General features: G+C 36.9%; 1 protein-coding gene across 10 annotated transcripts in view; it reads right to left on the reverse strand.

The window, feature by feature from the left end:
• The window catches only part of SNX25 (sorting nexin 25), a 135,281-nt gene that overhangs the window by 27,238 nt on the left and 90,285 nt on the right, over positions 1–17,758 (reverse strand). For 8 of the 10 annotated variants that reach the window (XR_007458188.1, XR_007458187.1, XM_049632537.1 and 5 more), the window contains 3 exons: positions 8,499–8,630; positions 6,260–6,532; positions 3,063–3,227 (listed from right to left, as the gene is read on the reverse strand). Coding sequence is in view for 7 of the 10 variants with exons in the window: in XM_049632537.1 (XP_049488494.1) it covers positions 3,063–3,227; positions 6,260–6,532; positions 8,499–8,630 (570 nt within the window). In the remaining 3 variants the exon portion in view is untranslated. Of the gene's footprint in view, positions 1–3,062; positions 3,228–6,259; positions 6,533–8,498; positions 8,631–17,758 lie in introns of those variants that run through there. The other 2 variants (XR_007458189.1, XM_049632536.1) reach the window with 2 other exon arrangements.

Raw genomic sequence — 17,758 nt, forward strand, 5'->3', positions numbered from 1 at the left:
AAAATCAGCTGCATTTCTATACACTAACAACGGACAATCCAAAAAGGGAATTAAGAAAACAATTCCATTTACCATAGCATAAAAATAATAAAATATTTAGGAATTAGACAAGAAGTGAAAGATTTCTACTATGAAAACTACCTAACACCGATGAAAGAAATTAAAGATGACAAATAAATGGAATGATATTCAATGTTCACGGATTAGAAGACTAAGCACTGCTAAGATGTCAATATGACTCAAAGTGATCTACAGATTCAACACAATCCTTATCACAATGCCAGTGATTTTTTTTCTGCAAAAATAGAAAAATCCATCATAAAGTTCACATGGAATCTCAAAGCAGACTGAATAGCCAAAACAATCTTGAAGAAGAACAAAAGTTAGAGGGCTCATACTTCCTGATTTCAACACTTACTACACAGCTACGCTAATCAAAACAGTACGGTACTGGCATAAAGACAGACATATAGACCAATGGAATAGAACAGACCAGCAAGAAATAAACCTTTGCATGTATGGTCAAGTGATTTTTGACAAGGGTGCCAACACCATTCAATGGGAAAAGGACAATATTCTCAACAAACAGTGCTGAGAAAACTGGATACCCATAAGCAAAACAATGAAGTTGGACCCTTACCTAACACCACAAATAATAGACAACTCAAAATTCATCAAAGACCTAAACGTAAGAGCTAAAACCATAAATTCTTAGAAGAAAACATAGGGGGAAAGCTTTAGAACACTGCACTGGTAATAACTTCTTGGCTATGACACAAAAGGCACAGGCAGCAAAAGAAAATATAGGAAAATGGGACTTCATAACAATTTAAAACTTTTGTGAAAAGAATACTACTGACACAGTAAAAAGGCAACCCGCAGAATTAGAGCAAATATTTACAAATCACATATCTGATAGGGTACTAACATCTAGAATATATAGAGAACTCTTAAAACTTAAAAACAAAAACCAGCCTGATTCAAAAACGGGCAAAGGACTTGAATAGACATTTCTCCAAAAACATTCTATAAATAGCCAAAAAGCACATGCAAAGATACTCAATGTAACTAATCATTAGTGAAATGCAAATCAAAACCACAATAAGATACTACCTCGCACCCATTAGGATAGTTACTATAAAAAAAAAAATGAAAAACAACAATTACTGGTGAGGAGATAGAGAAACTGGAAACCGTACACACTGTTGGTGAGAAGGTATAAAATGGTGCTGCCAATATGGAAAACAGTATGGAGATTCCTCTAAGAATTAAAGACAGAATTACTGTCCCAGCAATTATGACCCAGCAATTTCACTTGTGAGCACATGCTCCAAAGAATGGAAAGCAAGATCTCAAAAATGTATTTGTACCCACGTTCGTGGTAACATCATTCACAAAACTTAAAAGGTGGAAGCCAAACCAACATCCACTGATGGGTGAACGGATAAACAAAATGCTGTATGTACACGCAATGGAAAATTGTTCAGTCTTAAAAAGGAAGGAAATTCTCACACTCGGTATAATACGAACGAACCTTGAGACCTTAGGCTAAGGGAAAGAAGCCAGTCACAAAAGGACGAATACCGTATGCCTCCATTCATGATGTATTTAAGAGTAGTTCAATTCATACGAGGTAGAAAGGAGAAGGGTAGTTTCCAGGGGGTTGGGGACGGGAGGATGGAAAGTGTCATTTAAGGGGCACAAAGTTTCAGTCTTGCCAGATGAAACAATTTCAGGAGATGGGCGGTAGTGATGGTTGCATAACAATGTGAACGGACCGATGCTGAAGTGTATACTTGAAACGATTAAAATGGTAAATTCAGGTGATGTCTATTTTGCCACACTTTAAAAAAGTAATTTAAAAAAAAGAGAAAGCATGCTCATCATCCCCTTGGACCTCTTTCATGAGAAAACCTGTAGTTTGAGGGCAGAAGCTTTGCCTTAAAACTCTCCTGAACATGCCAGCTACGAGGACTCTTTCCTTTCTCAAAAAGCCTCCAGGAAGCACTCGTAGCCTAAACCTCGTCCTGCATTTTATTACCATCAGAGCTGTGACCACCTTGCTTCATTTTCCTGTGAGGATATTTTGGTTCCACAATCAGCATGTTTGCTCCCTCCTTAGGAAGGCTGGCAGCTCTATAGGTCACTGGTTCTCCACAGTGACCAGCAGAGCATCATGCATTTACTCATCACTTATGTTGCTGAACACACCCTCAGAAAGTGCCAGAGGAGGTCAGTTTGGCAGACTGAAGAGCACCAGCCATACCTGTAACAGAGACATCTCCCTGTTGGGTCGCCGAAGACGTATAAACACAAAGCAAAAAGCCACGCCACTGCACGGGTTTGAGAAATGCCAGCTGGGGAGATGCTGTTTACATTTTTAAACTTTCCAATTCTGTTGGCTTTTAGCAAAACAATTTATTTCTTGTGTCATTCTGTGAGGTTCTCTAAATTGTGACTCACAGCATTTGAAAGAAAAATAAAAGTAAGATGATTGTCCTTGAAAAGTTAATGTACTTCCAGAAATGGGTCTGGCACAAGGAAGTGCTTTGCCCTCTTCTGCAAAGGTACCTACCATAGGCAAGCCAGGTAAGAGAGCACAGGGCTGCTCACCGCAGATGACCGGAGAGAACCCCAAAGCACAGAAGATTAAAAACAAGTGTTTTTCGGGGCGCCTGGGTGGCTTAGTCGGTTAAGCGGCAACTTCAGCTCAGGTCATGATCTTGCGGTCCGTGAGTTCGAGCCCTGCGTCGGGCTCTGTGCTGACAGCTCAGGGCCTGGAGCCTGTTTCAGATTCTGTGTCTCCCTCTCTCTAACCCTCCCCCGTTCATGCTCTATCTCTCTCTGTCTCAAAAATAAATAAATGTTAAAAAAAAAAAAATTAAAGAAAAAAAAAGTGCTTTTCTAACTCTATACTAGATGCAAAAAAGTAACCACGGAGCGTACAAATACAATTTTTTTTTAAAGAAACAGTGATGCTTTGCAATATAAACTGCAACTACTACTTATCAGATCAGAAAAATGGAAACTTTCAAAGACAACCTTGAAAGTGAAAGAGTTACCTTCTTGTCAGGTTTTGGTGCATTTTGAATAGAATTTAGAGCTTGCCTTTTATATTCAAGTTTCTCATTTAGTTCTCGTAGTTTGTTTACAGCAAAACTGGCTTGTTCATTAATCCGACTGGTGCCTTCATCTACAGCTTCCTCACCAGCCTCACCTCCTGGGTCCTGGGGGAAAAAGTCATGTGAACCACACTGTCTTAAAACGATGGACTATTCAGCAATGAGTACCTAGCATACAGGTTCTAGATCATTACAATACACTTAGCCAAAGTACTAGATTCCCCTAACACTTTGTGGTAGAAAGTTCAGAGGCAGGCTGCTTTTCCTCAGCAAAGTGCCAAATCAAAGTTATTTGGAACCACAGTAACTGGCATTGAGGAATACAATGAAAGAAAAAACATTTAATAGCCTGAAAAACAGGGCAGAGTGGGGGATGGATTCCACACCATTATTTCCCAAATGGTACACCCAAGGGAATCTGCATGGAACAAGAAAAGGCAACTGAGTTATCTGCCTAACTCAACCTGAGTGGTCTGTGCCTAATCTTGGACAAAGACACAGAGATGCGTATGGCTTCCTTTCGGGCTCCTAAGAATATTCTAGAAAACTTATGCTAAGTACTTTTAAAATAAAATTTCCAGGGGCACCTGGCTGGCTCAGTTGCTTGAGCATCTGACTTTAGCTCAGGTCATAATCTTGTGGTTCGTGGGTTCGAGCCCTACATCGGGCTTGCTGCTGTCAGCACCGAGCCCACTTCGGATCCTCTGTCCCCCTCTTTCTGCTCCACCCCTGCCTGCACTCTCCCAAAAATAAATAAATATTAAGAATAAAATAAAAATAAATAAATAAAATTTCCAAATTCTCACTAGTAAAAGTATTTTCGGTATACACTTTGTTCAGTCCCTCCCCTGAAGATGTATTTCACAAATCAACAGGTAGATCATCTTATGAGTTAAATGGTTAAGATTTCAAAGTGCCTTCAGATTCATACAGAACTGCAGACCTTTGAAAAATCTGGATAGATTAGCAGCAGACAGCATATAAAACAGACCTGTCAGCAGCAACAGCATGTAGGACAATGGAAAGAAGTCCTGAGAATGATCTTTTGCTTTATTATTCTCCTTAACATTCTTCCAGAAATTTCCTTCTAATTTTTATTAATTGAAATAAACGGTAAAAGAAAAAATTTTCTTCAAACAAGAATGAAGTATTAATAACCCTAGAAAACGAAGCTCTTTTTTTAAATTTTTGTGCGGTCTTTCAAACCCTTGTCCAGGAGTGCATTTATCATGACATAATTGTATACCTTATATACATCCAAACAGGTATTCTGTCTTTTCCCTATAACTTATGATGCTGCTTATTTTCAGGGCGTTAACTCTTCAAAATTAGAATTTTTATGGCTGCATACCATCCTATGAATTGATGCTACCCTGAGGCGTGTTCCTACTGCTGCTCCTGCTCTGGGTTGACTCTGCTGGTTCACCATCCCAGAGGTACTAAAACAAACTCCACAGTACATTACCTTTTCTACCATTTAGTTATTGCCTTAGGGTGAATTTCTAGAAGTGGGATTATTGCTACAAAGAGCAGAAGTGTTCAAAAGGTCAGTGATACATATTACCCTTGAGTCCTAGGTGAAGCTGGATAATTTTTCATATTTGTTTACTATTACCTTTCATATCAACTGTCAGTTCAAGACTTTATCCAATTCATCTATTGGGTATTGACATTTTTAACTAATCTGCATAACCTCTTTTACAGCATTTACTTATTAACCATTTTAATTTCTGAGGCAGAGAGAGAACACGGTTAAACTTACCGAAAAACATATAAAAAATAAAAAAAAAGCAAACTGATCTTAAAAATACAATGGGTGAAGGGGAGTGGGACATAGAGGCTTTTAGTTATGGAATGAGTAAGTCTTTGGAAGAAAAGGCACAACGTGGGGAATACCGTCAATGACACTGTACTAGCATTGTACGGTGACAGGTGGTAGCCACACTGATGGTGAGCACGACACAACAAACACAGACGGCGAATCGCCATGTCGTGCGCCTGAAACGAATGCAACATTGAATGCTACCAGCACCTAAATAAAAAAATACACTGTGTTTCCAATTAATGTCAACAAACAAACGATGCTTATTTATATTTTAGGGGTGAGGTTTGGGGAAATAAGTATCAGTATCCTTATCTGCATAGCTTTAATCAGGAAAACAATTTTTTCTTTGACACTCAAAAGTCTATCAGCCAAAAGAAAGTTCCACCGAATGAAGAATTCTTCTTGTGCTGGAACATCACCATCACAGTAGCTAGAAATAGTGTGCCATAGAGATGACGTAAACAAACTTCAGTTCTAATAAATTGTATCTGATGGGGGAAAAAAAGATGCAATGACTAAAGACTTTTGGCCCTGTTGGTGGTGGAAGACACAGAAAGTGTGAAGAACTAAGTAACAAATCTTTAAAAAGTCTGAATGAGTGAATTTAACAACAGTTCAGAGACACCAACTTCTAATACCATCAAGAGCAAGCACTTGATTCCTCAGAGTTTGAGATATAACCGGGCAGAAAAAAATCCAAAACTAATTATTAGCTTTCTATGTAGGGTGACTGTAAATAAAACATTTTGTGTTTCTTTGTACCTTCACAAATCGTAAAGCCCTCTAAACCTTTAGTAGTAAATGAGAGATGGTAAATGAGAGTAGTAAATGAGAGATCTCCCAAATGATAGTACACTTAGGAGAATCAGACCCAAGTGAGGTGTGGCTGAGCAAGGTTTCTTTCAGAGAATCTTACTTCCATCTGATTTTTTAAACTCCAAAATACTTCTTGTAACTGCCCCCCACATCCTCTTCTTCTCCTCACTTACCCATCCTTTGTCTCTTCTCGGACTAGACTAAGTTCTACTGATTCTCTCATCTGGCCTACACCACCTTGCGGACTCCCTGTTCTCGCTTTTCAGGAGCCACACACGGGGTGTGTCGCAGGTAGAGACAGGCTGGGAGGCTGCAACGCGAGGAAGTGGTGGTCAGTTGTTCAGAAGAACAAGGGAAGAGTGCACGAGTTCTACTTACGGTCCTGCATATTAAAAGATGAAGAGGTGCCCCAAATTTGCCTAAACAGTACGTGTCCGCCTGATCATATTCGAAGCTTAACCACTGAGAAGGAAGGAGAAAATTAAATGTGACTCACCATTTCATCCTTGCCGGAAATCAAGTGCGAGCCATGTTTTTCTTCCTCTTTTATCGTCAATTTCTCATACAGGTCACTGACAATAAATGAAGGGTAATACCTATCCTTTAGGGTCTCATAAACATCGCCCTGGATTTTGCAGAACACTTCAATACCTTTATTTCCTACAAGACACTGCTGGATTTCTTTGTAGAGTGATTTTTCCACAGGTATTTCTTTGCTTTCCACAAAGAAATTCTGGTAAATTTCACCAACTAATTGCGGGATTTCATTCTGAAAAGACAGGAAGATGAAAAACAAGAAAGGTAAGAAATATCATCTCTGACAAAAATATTTTTCTTCTGAATTCTCTCCATCTTTAAGCTGGAAGGAAGACATTGAAAATGGACACTGCTACTGGTACCAGTGGGGGTCGTTGGCATGCGTGTGCACAGAGTCAAGGGGTAAGAGTCTGGCTCCTGAAAACGAATACTTTATGCTGAATAGTTAACGAATATAATTTCTACTAAATGCTGGCAGGGGAAAAGTGGGAACAGTTCTCGTCTTGAAACGGATTCCTTCTTGCAAATCTGAATTCCACAGCTCAGTTATCAGCTAAATTCAATTTGGCTTTAAAAAATCTAATATAAATAATTGGAAGTGCCATTTTTCACTCCAGAAGTCATTATTATGTAATTTAAGAAAACAAGAAAAATCTTCTCCAGAATGATGATGTATTGCACTATAATCAAGCTTATATTAGACAGCTTACTCTTAAACATCATACTAAGGTCACAGCCAGTCTGTTTCAGAAATGCAAACATCTCTTCTGATTAACATAACATTTATATTTCCTCTGAAAACATCTCATTAATTCTAGGAATGTTACACAAAGTCTTCAACAGGATTAAAAAATGAAGACAAACAACTCAATGAATATTGTGAATTTAACAAACATCTCAGAACTTTTACACCCAAATTAGTGTTGTTAGGTCAAAATAAGGCTATTTCATGAAGCTATATACTTTTATTGCACTGAAATCTTTTAAATTGTTTCCAGGAGTTTAGGAAAATTCTTTAGATTGCTCTTCACAATATTCCTTTGAGAGCAGCCAAAAGTCATTTGGAATCAAGTCTGACAAATAAAATACATAATAAAGTGGGCAACTGCAGTATTGGATAAAATGAGGTAACTTGTGACTTACAAAATAACAATATAAGGCATTTCTAAGAAGATTTAAAAACACTGTGAGACTGAACTTAATTCCGAAACCAATGTAGTATGTGATTTATGATGTATTTTAATAGTATTGAGTTCTAGCAATACTCACATGAAGTGCAAAGTGCAATGTACCCAGTGACTTTTGTGTTTATTTTAATAAGCCTCTCAAAATACATGTAATGTATATACTATACATATTGTCATGTATATTTATAGACACATATAAACATGCATATTTCATATTCTTTAACTCTTAAAGGTACTGAGAACTTGCCAAGAGCAAAATACAATGCTTATTGGGGCTTTTCATCGTTAAGAGGCATCTAGAACCAAAAATCTTCTTTTGTGGTTTTTTTTTTTTTTAATGTTTATTTATTTTTAAGAGAGCGTGAGCAGGGAAGGGGCACAGAGAGAGGGAGACACAGAATCCGAAGCATGCTCCAGGCTCTGAGCCGTCAGCACAGAGCCCGATGCGGGGCTCGAACCCATGAACCTGTGAGATCATGACCTGAGCCGAAGTCAGCCGCTTAACCAACTGAGCCACCCAGGCACACCCCCCACCCCCACCCACTTTTTAAAGGTTTTTGTGTTTCTTAATTCAGTCATATTTTAAATGAAATAAAAGAAGAACAGTAGTGTAAAATATGCACATGATATTAAAATAACAAGGTTATGAGATTGAGGTGTACATGACAAGATCAATTCATTGTACCAGTAATGTGGATATATATAACTTTTTTTATAATGTGCTAAAAAAGCAAACCAAAAAAACTGCCTGAAAGTAAATTCAGTATTTTGGTACATTTATGAATCTGTTTTTCCCTTGACCACACATTCAGAAGTATCTTTTTGTGAAAATAAAATATAATTTTATTTACCATTATGAGCTGGAACATAATTCCATTATTATATTTGGTTTTAAATAGTCTTTTAATGTATATTTATCTTACAGCTTCATTGAGAAACACAGACACACTGCCTAACATGCAAGTTTTCACCAGCTGGTGATTAATATTTCTTTGAGCCTATATATACTACCTTGTTAGCACTCTTCAGATATTCCACTGACTCCCAAAAACTAATCAGAGCTCTCTTGTCCATCCTTTCCATGTACATTCGAAAGTGCTCTCGGTAGAACGTATTGGCCAAAATATCTTCAAACTGAAGAATCTATTAAGGAAATTTAAGGAAAAAAAATAAGGAAAACGTTAAAAACTTAAAAATAAAATTCTAAATATCAGTTTCCTTTAACTTTCAATGGATTGGTGTCTACATTCAAGAAAAAAAAAGTCTCATTTTTTAAGGTCGTAGTCAACCTAATACAGTATTTCTCTCAACTTCCTAAATTTTAAATGGAAAAAGTTATTCAGTATTCAAAATGTACATATTCATAAGTGCCAATTTTCAATTAATCATTCACTCATTCAGCAAAAGATTTATTTGGCATCTACTCTGTATCAGGCACATTTCTAGGAAATCAGACAAAAATCCCGGCCCTATGGGATAAACTGCTAAAAGTTAATAGATACCCATAATAGAAAAATTAAAGAGAAATATATAAAAGACCAGGAAGCTGGACTCTAATAATTTGACATTTTTGCCTTCCATCCTTATACTTGTGATGAAAATTATTTTATATCTTGCTCCTTCACTTACAGTATCATATTCATTTAAGATATCTTTTGTAAGCATCATTTTAATTAGTTCATAATATTGCACTATATATCAAAATGACTCCTTGGTTTACTATTTTGTATGCTTACAGAAAAAGAAAAAACAAATCTGAAGATACAGTGGGCAAAATCTTGAGCACAGGCTGCCATAATAGAAGAAAGCAGATCACTTTCATAATAATTCATAACTCAATTAATTAGGAAAAATCCCTCAAATTAATTTAGAAGGAACTGAAGTCCCATATCCTTAGTTCTTAGTTAATTAAGAAAAAGACCTGTAAGTATATCTCAAATGCAATTAAAAGAAACACTTATGTTTTAAGATTCTTAACAATTTATATTGTGGCAGTGGGAAATTTTTTGGAAATGTGACCAGTAAGATCTTTCAAAAATCAAGTGCATACGATCAACACAGATTCAACTCTTCTACCAACAGTGAGTCCTCAATAGTTTCTGTAAACAGAAAGAGGCAGGCATTTTTCTAACAACTTCTGGTAACTCATTAAAGGAGACAGTCATCCCATGCTACAGACCCCTAACAATTGGAGTCCATAAATATTTCAGACTATTAGGATTTAGTTTACCAACTTTGGAAAATCATAGCATGTATCTTTATGGAAACCCTACCACTAAAGCACTGTGACATACAAATTCTAACTGTACATGGTCCATGGAGGTTTGTAGGAGCCCATATCAACTCGGGCTAGGCATAACAGATCACTCAGAGAGCTATCGATTTTTAACATAGGGAGAAGCCAAGCAGAAAGGGCATTTGACAAATTCTAAGAAAGTCTCCCCAGTATAATTTTCCTTCGATCAAAATGAATTCCAAATTAGATACGAATTCACATATTTGCAAAACCAAGTCCAAAACACCTTCTAAAATATTAGCCATTTTTAGACTTTTGTGTTTTATGAATATGCTATGTTCAGTTCCAAGAGTGCAAATATATACAAATAAATGACAGCAAATATATCTAAACCATAGTTCAATAGGTGACATATCTCTTAATTGGCCAATGGATTAACCAAGTTCTCTATCCATTTTTTTTTCCTCTCTTGAAAAAGAGAATTTCACTGTGTAACATCTACACTAATGGAATGGGTCTGGGTGGACAGGATGCATAGATAGTACACTTCAAAGTCAAATGTATTCATCTGAGATTAACTCAATCTCAATTAATTTGACATTAATTAATTTCAGTATCTGAGATTTTTGTGTGGAAGTGAAAAGAGAAGGGTGGGTAGGTCAAAGTTGACACCACTACTAAAATAATCATTTTTTAAAAACTATTGATGATATGGGGCACCTGGCCGAGGTGGCTGAGTCGGTTAAGCATCCAACTTCGGCTCAGGTCATGATCTCACCATTTGTGAGTTCAAGCCCCACGTCCAGCTCTGTGCTGATAGCTCATATCCTGGACCCTGCTTCAGATTCTGTGTCTCCCTCTTCTCTCTGCACCTTCCCAGCTCTCTCTCTCTCTCTCTCAAAAATAAACATTAAAACAAATTACAAAAAAAGTTAAAAACTATAGATGATATAACACTAATTAAAATTTACTAAGGGCTTCCACACAGCAAACACTGTGCTCTTATTTGTTGGGTCAGCCTTTTTTTCTGTCCTAAGACCTCTGGTAATTCTGGGAGGAGAGCTACCACAGTCGATGGTCTCTAGACTGGATCTGGTTTCATGATGCATATTTTACAAACTTAGTTTTATGTTTTGTGTGGATTCCCTCTTACCCAGCTAGTTAATTTTTCTCCAGGAAAATTTCCACCAAGCACTCAAAAGTACCTCAGGGCCTTAGAGGAATAAATGTGTTCCTAAGCACCCAACATGTTACCAAGAGTGACATAGGATTCTCTAGTTACAAAATACTCATGAGAATAACTCCAGAAAACTAATGAGAATATGTAGAGTTAGGATCTTGGGAATAATGTTTTATCCTAAAAGGAGAGGTTACAATTGGATTTTTCTTACATCTGTATCATCACTAAACATACCTCCTTAACAATCAATGCCAGTAATAACATTTATTGAGTGCTCTTATACTAAGTGGTGTACTTACCCACCTATGTTCATTATTTAATGGTTGCCATCTATAGGGTATGCACAAACTATCCCAATTTTACAACTGGAGTACAAACAAGCTAACTAACTTGCCCAAAATCAATCCCCAGTAGATACAGAATTGAGAGCCAGGCTTTCTGACTACGCAGCACAGCTTCTTAACCATAATAAAATAGTTCATCTCCTTAAGAGATTACCTGATTTGTGTTTATAGCAAACTACAAATAGTATGGAAGTCAAGAAGGAAAGATGCATTTAGGAAAAATGCTCTATAAGAACTCCAACAGAAACAGAAAGTCAAGGAATCTTTTCATATTCAAGTGCAGAGTCCTGGGCTACACTCAGTAATATTCTTGGTCTTGGATCAAATACATTGAGATAAAAACTGATCTTAGACGGTGGGTTGGAAGACAGTGGTGGAGTAGAAGGATCACAGGCTTGCCTCATCCCATGAACACAACTAGATAACCAATACCTGAATACCCCAGAAACTGACCTGCAGACTGGCAGAACAAACTCCACAACTTTATAAAGGTAGAGAAGAGGCCACATAGAAGAAAGCAGGAAGTGCGGTGACAGACTTGGGAGAGAAATGGATCCTTGTGCTGCAGTGGGGAGGAAGCCAGGGTCACAGACAAGGGTGGGACACCAGGGAGCACAGGGGAAAATGGATTCCCACAGTAATTGGCCTAAAATGCACGAGGGGTCTAATTTTGTGACTTGTGGCAACCATCAGGGCTTAAAGCCTGAACTTCTTTCTAAAGGTCAGTGGACTTAGAGGTGCTTGGGTGGCTCAGTCGGTTGAGCGTCCAACTTCAGCTCAGGTCATAGTCTCAAAGTTCGTGGGTTCGAGCCCCGTGTCCATCTCTGTGCTAACAAACAGCTCAGAGCCTAGAGCCTGTTTCAGATTCTGTATCTCCCTCCCTCTCTCCCCTTCCTCTGCTCATGCTCTGCCTCTGTCTCTCAAAAATAAATAAATGTTTAAAAAATTTTTTTAGGGCGCCTGGGTGGCTCAGTCGGTTGAGTGTCCAACTTCGGCTCAGGTCATGATCTCGCGGTCCGTGAGTTCGAGCCTCGCGCCAGGCTCTGTGCTGACCGCTCAGAGCCTGGAGCCTGTTTCAGATTCTGTGTCTCCCTCTCTCTCTGACCCTCCCCCGTTCATGCTGTTTCTCTCTGTTTCAAAAATAAATAAACGTTAAAAAAAAAAAAAATTTTTTTTTAATTTTTTTAAATTTGTTTTAAATAAATAAATAAATGGAGGTCAGTGGACTTGGCTGGGATAGAGCCCGGAGGGCCCTGCACTGTTCTTGGAGAAAAGTCAAGCCAACAACTCATGGACATACAGCGTGGAAACAGCAATCTGAAGAGCACCTGGGGCACCAAGTAGGGAGGTTATTTACTCATTTTGGAGTGTATCCCAGAGAGGCAGCATTCATGGAGAGACCACTCTGGGAATGAAGGAACTGGCCATAGCCATCTCCCACCACCACCCTACATGCTACTAAACAATGAATGAGTCAACCAGGAAATCAAAGAAGAAATTTTAAAAATACACGGAAACAAATGAAAATGAGAACACAATGGCCCAAACCCCGAGATGCAGCAAAAGCAGTTTTAAGAGGGAAATTTATAGCAATACAGGGCTACCTCAAAAAAACAAGAAAAATCTCAAACATAGAGGACCTTACACATAGAGGACCTTACACATAGAGGACCTAGAAAAAGAACAACAAAACCTAAAAACCAGCAGAAAGAAGGGAATAATAAAGATTAGAACAGAAATAAAGGATATAAAAACTAAAAAAAAATTAAAAAATAAACCCGCAATAGAACAGACCAAGAAAATCAGGATCTGGTTATTTGAAAAAAACTCAATAAAACTAATAAACTTCTAGCCAGACTTATCAAGAAAAAAAGAGAGAGAGACTCAAAATAACAAATGAGAGAGGAAAAATAACAACCAACTCCACAGAAATACAAGTAATCACAAGGGAATAGTATGAAAAAGTATGTGCCAACAAACTGGACAACCTAGAAGAAATGGATACACTCGTACAAACATATAAACTACCAAAACTGAAATATGAAGAATTAGAAATTTTTTAAGACTGATAACCAGCAAAAAAATTGAACCAGTAATCAAAAAACTCCCAACAAATAGAAGTCCAGGGCCAGATGGCTTCGCAGGTGAATACTACCAAACATTTAAAGTACATTTAATATTTATTCTTCTCAAACTATTCCAAAGAATAGAAAAGGAAGGAAAACTTCCAAATTCATTCTATGAGGCCAGCATTACTCTGATCCCAAAACCAAATAAAGACACCACTAAAAAAGGAGAACCACAGGCCAACATCCCTGATGAACACAGATGCAAAATTTCTTAACAAAATACTACCAAAATGAATCTAACAATACATTAAAAAAATCATTTTCCACAATCAAGTGGGATTTCTTCCCCTAGGCTACAAGAGTGGTTCAATATTCACAAATCAATCACTGTGATACATCACATCAGTAAGAGATGTGTTTGTGTTTATAGATATGAAAAACTCACAGCTAACAACATCTTTAATGAGGAAAACCTCTCAGTTTTCCTAAGGTCATGAACAAGAAAAGGATGTCCACTCTCACCACTTTTATTCAACATAATACTGAGAGTCCTAGCCACAGCAATCAGGCAACAAAAAGAAATAAAGGGCATTCAAATTGGTAAGGAAGAAGTAAAAGTTTTACTATTTGCAGATGACATGATACCATACATAGAAAACTCAAAACACTCCATCAAAACACTGCTAGAACTAACAAATGAACTCAGTAAAGTCACAGGATACAAAATCAATGTACAGAAGTCTGTTGCATTTCTATACACCAATAATGAAGTAGCAGAAAGAGAAATAAAGAAAACAATCCCATTTACAATTGTACCCAAAATAAGATATCCAAGAATAAATCTAACCAAAGAGGTGAAAGACCTGTATTCTGAAAACTCTAATACACTGATGAAAGAAATTAAAGACAACCAAAAGAATGGAAAGACATTCCATACCCTTTGATTGGAAGAAAAACTATTATTAAAACGTCTATACTACCCAAAGCAATCTACACATTTAATGCAATCCCTATCAAAATACCAACAGCATTTTTCACAGAAATAGAAGAATCCTAAAATTTGTATGGAACCACAAAAAGGCCCTGAATAGCCAAAACAATCTTGAATAGAAAAGCAAAGCTGGAGGCATCACAATTCCACACTTCAAGTTATATTACAATCAATGGACCAGAGTAGAAAACCCAGAAATGAACTCACAACTATGAGGTCAATGAATCTTTGACAAAGCAGGAAAGAATATCCAATGGAAAAAAGATGGTCTCTTCAAAAAATGGTGTTGGGAAAACCAGACACCAACATGCATAAGAAAGAACTGGACCACTTTCTTACACCATACACAAAAGTAAATTCAAAATGGATAAAAGACCTAAATATGAGGCCTGTAATCATAAAAATCCTAGATGAGAACACAGGCTGTAACTTCTTTGACACAACCTGCAGCAACTTCTTTCTAGATACGTCTCCTCAAGCAAGGGAAACAAAAACAAACTATTGGTACTACATCACAATGAAAAGCTTCTGCAAAGGAAACAAGCAACAAAACCAAAAGGCAGCCAACATAATAGAAGATATTTGCAAATGACATATAAGATAAAGGGTTAGTATCCAAAATATACGAAGAACTTCTCAAACTCAACTCCCAAAAAAACCAAATAATCCAATTAAAAAATGGACAGAAGACACGAAAAAATATTTCTCCCAAGACGATATCCAGATAGCCAACAGACACATAAAAAGATGCTCATCATATCTTACCATCAGGGAAATGCAAATCAAAACTACAATGAGGTAACACCTCACACCTGTCAGACTGGATAAAATCAGCAACAGAATAAACAACAGGTGTTGGTGAGGATGTGGAGAAAAAGGAACCCTCTTGCACTGTTGATGGAAATACAAACTGGTGCAGCCACCGTGGAAAACAGTATGGAGGTTCCTCAGAACGTTAAAGACAGAACTACCTTATGATCTGACAATTGCACTACTGGGTATTTACCCAAAGAATACAAGAACACTCATTCAAAGGGATACATGCACCCCTAAGTTTATGGCGGCATTATTTATAGTAGCCAAGATTTGGAAGCAGCCCAAGTGTCCACTGATTGATGAATGGATAAATAAAAAGTGTGTGTGTGTACACACACACACACACACACACACACTGGAATATTATTCAGCCATAAAAAGAATGAAATCTTGCCATTTGCAATGACATGGATGGAGCTAGACAGTATTATGCTAAGTAAAATAAGTCAGAGGAAAACAAATACCATATAATTTCACTCCTATGTGGAATTTAAGAAACAAAACAATGAGCAATGGGAAAAAGAGAGACAGAGAGAGAGACAGAGAGAGAGACAGAGAGAGAGAAGCCAACAAACAAACTCTTACCTACAGAAAACAAACTGATGGGTCACCAGAAAGGGGGGAGGGGGGGTCGTGAAGTAGGTGATGGGGATTAAAGAGTGCACATGTGATGCATACCGGGTGATGTTTGGAATTGTTGAATCACTATATTGTACATCTGAAACTAATATAACACTATGTTAACTAACCAGATTCAAAATGAAGCTTAAAAAAAAAGAAAGAAAACTGATTTCAGAGATCATTTACTGCCACTGATTTCCACACCCCTTATATTTTCATTTCCTCTTCTCCCTTTATTTTTTCTTAAATTCTTCCTTCCATCTTTCCATTTGGGGGCCATTTGAAAATGAGTGTACAACCTTACAAAAAATAAAACAATACAGATTTTTTTGTTTTCATATTCAGATGAAAACAAAGCCAGATAGGAAGGCAATACCGTGTAGGTAAAATTGTTCAGGATTTAGAGGTTTGAATCCTGGCTTTGCCAGAATTTCCAGTTCTGGGAGCTCTAAGTGACTCCGTCACTCTGAGCCTCAGTTTCTTCTTCTATAGATTGGCAATAGTACCACCTTTATGGGTGGTACTTTATGGGTTGTTGTGAGACTTGTCATAGCTGTTGTCAATGACAAGAGACAACAAAAACTCATTAGGAAGAAACTGAACCAAGATTTTGGCTAAAAAAAGAAAAGACAATGACAGGTGCCAAAAATCAGGGTAGTTAAGAAGTAACTTACTAGATAAGTAAACACAGGTGAAAGGAATAGGTCAGTGGGTCTCAAGTGGGGTTAAGAGAAAGATTACAAAGGGGTTGGTAAAAATTTTTGTGGATGACAAATACAATTACTATCTTGACTGTGGTGATGGTTTCATGAGTACATACATATGTCAAACTTATCAAATTATATACTTTAAATATGTACAATGTATTGTAGATCATTATACCTTAATAAAGCTGTTTAAAAATTAAGGTTTGACAACAGAATTGCAGAAAAATGATGTATACAATTTTATACTAAAGACTCACTTCCAGGAGTACATATATTGGAGTAATTTTTCTATTCACAGATCACTATATTTGATTTGCTAATATTTTGTTAAGAATTTTTTGTTTAGGTTCTTGATGAATATTGGTAAGTAATTTTCATTGTTTTAATGTTTTTCTCTGGTTTGGTGTCAGAGTTATGTTGGTTTCTTATGAGGAGTTAAAGTAGCTTTCTCCTCCATTTTTTGAAATAATATTGCTAAGATTGATATTATCTTTGTCTTGAATGTTCAGTAGAATTCACTAGTGAAATTATCTGGGCCAGAAGCTTTCTTTGTGGGAAGGTTTTAAATTATATATTCATTTTCTTTAATACACCTAAGGCTACTCTGATTTTTTATTTCTTTTTGAGTCAGTTTTGGTAATTTGTATTAATACTTGTGGGATACAGTTAAGGAATTTGTGTATTTTATTCAAATCGCGAAATTTATTGGCTTAAAATTGTTCATAATATTCCTTTGTTTTCCTCTTAATGCATCTAAGATCTACAGTGATGCCCCCTCTCTCATTCATAATGGTCATTTGTGCCTTCTCTCTTCTTTTTGTCAAACTAGAGTGTATAATCATCTTTTCAGAGAACTACCTTTTGTTTTCATTTATTTTTCTCTACTGTTTTTCTGTTGTCTATTTCACTGATTTCTGTTGTTATATTATTTCCTCTTTTCTAGTCATTTTAGTTTTCATTTGTAGCTTCTTAAGGGGGAAGAACACTGATTTTAGACCCTTCTCCTCCTCCTCGTCCTTCTTTCTCCTTCTTGCAAACTGTGAAGTCATGACCTGAGCTGAGATTAAGAGTTGTACACTTAACCAACAGCCACCCAGATGCCCCGACCTTTCTTCTTTTTTAATATAAGCATGAGTGTTTCCTTCCAAGTACTGCTTTAACTGTATCCCACAAGTATTAAGATGTTATATTTTCACTTTCATTCCATTCAAACTAGTTCCTAATTTCCCTTCTGATTTCTTGATTCAAGCTTTATTATGTTGTTTAATTCTTCAAATATTTGAGAATTTTCCAGACTTTCCAAATCC

Source organism: Panthera uncia, chromosome B1 (genome assembly GCF_023721935.1).
Source record: "Panthera uncia isolate 11264 chromosome B1, Puncia_PCG_1.0, whole genome shotgun sequence".
NCBI classification, from domain to species: Eukaryota; Metazoa; Chordata; class Mammalia; order Carnivora; family Felidae; genus Panthera; species Panthera uncia.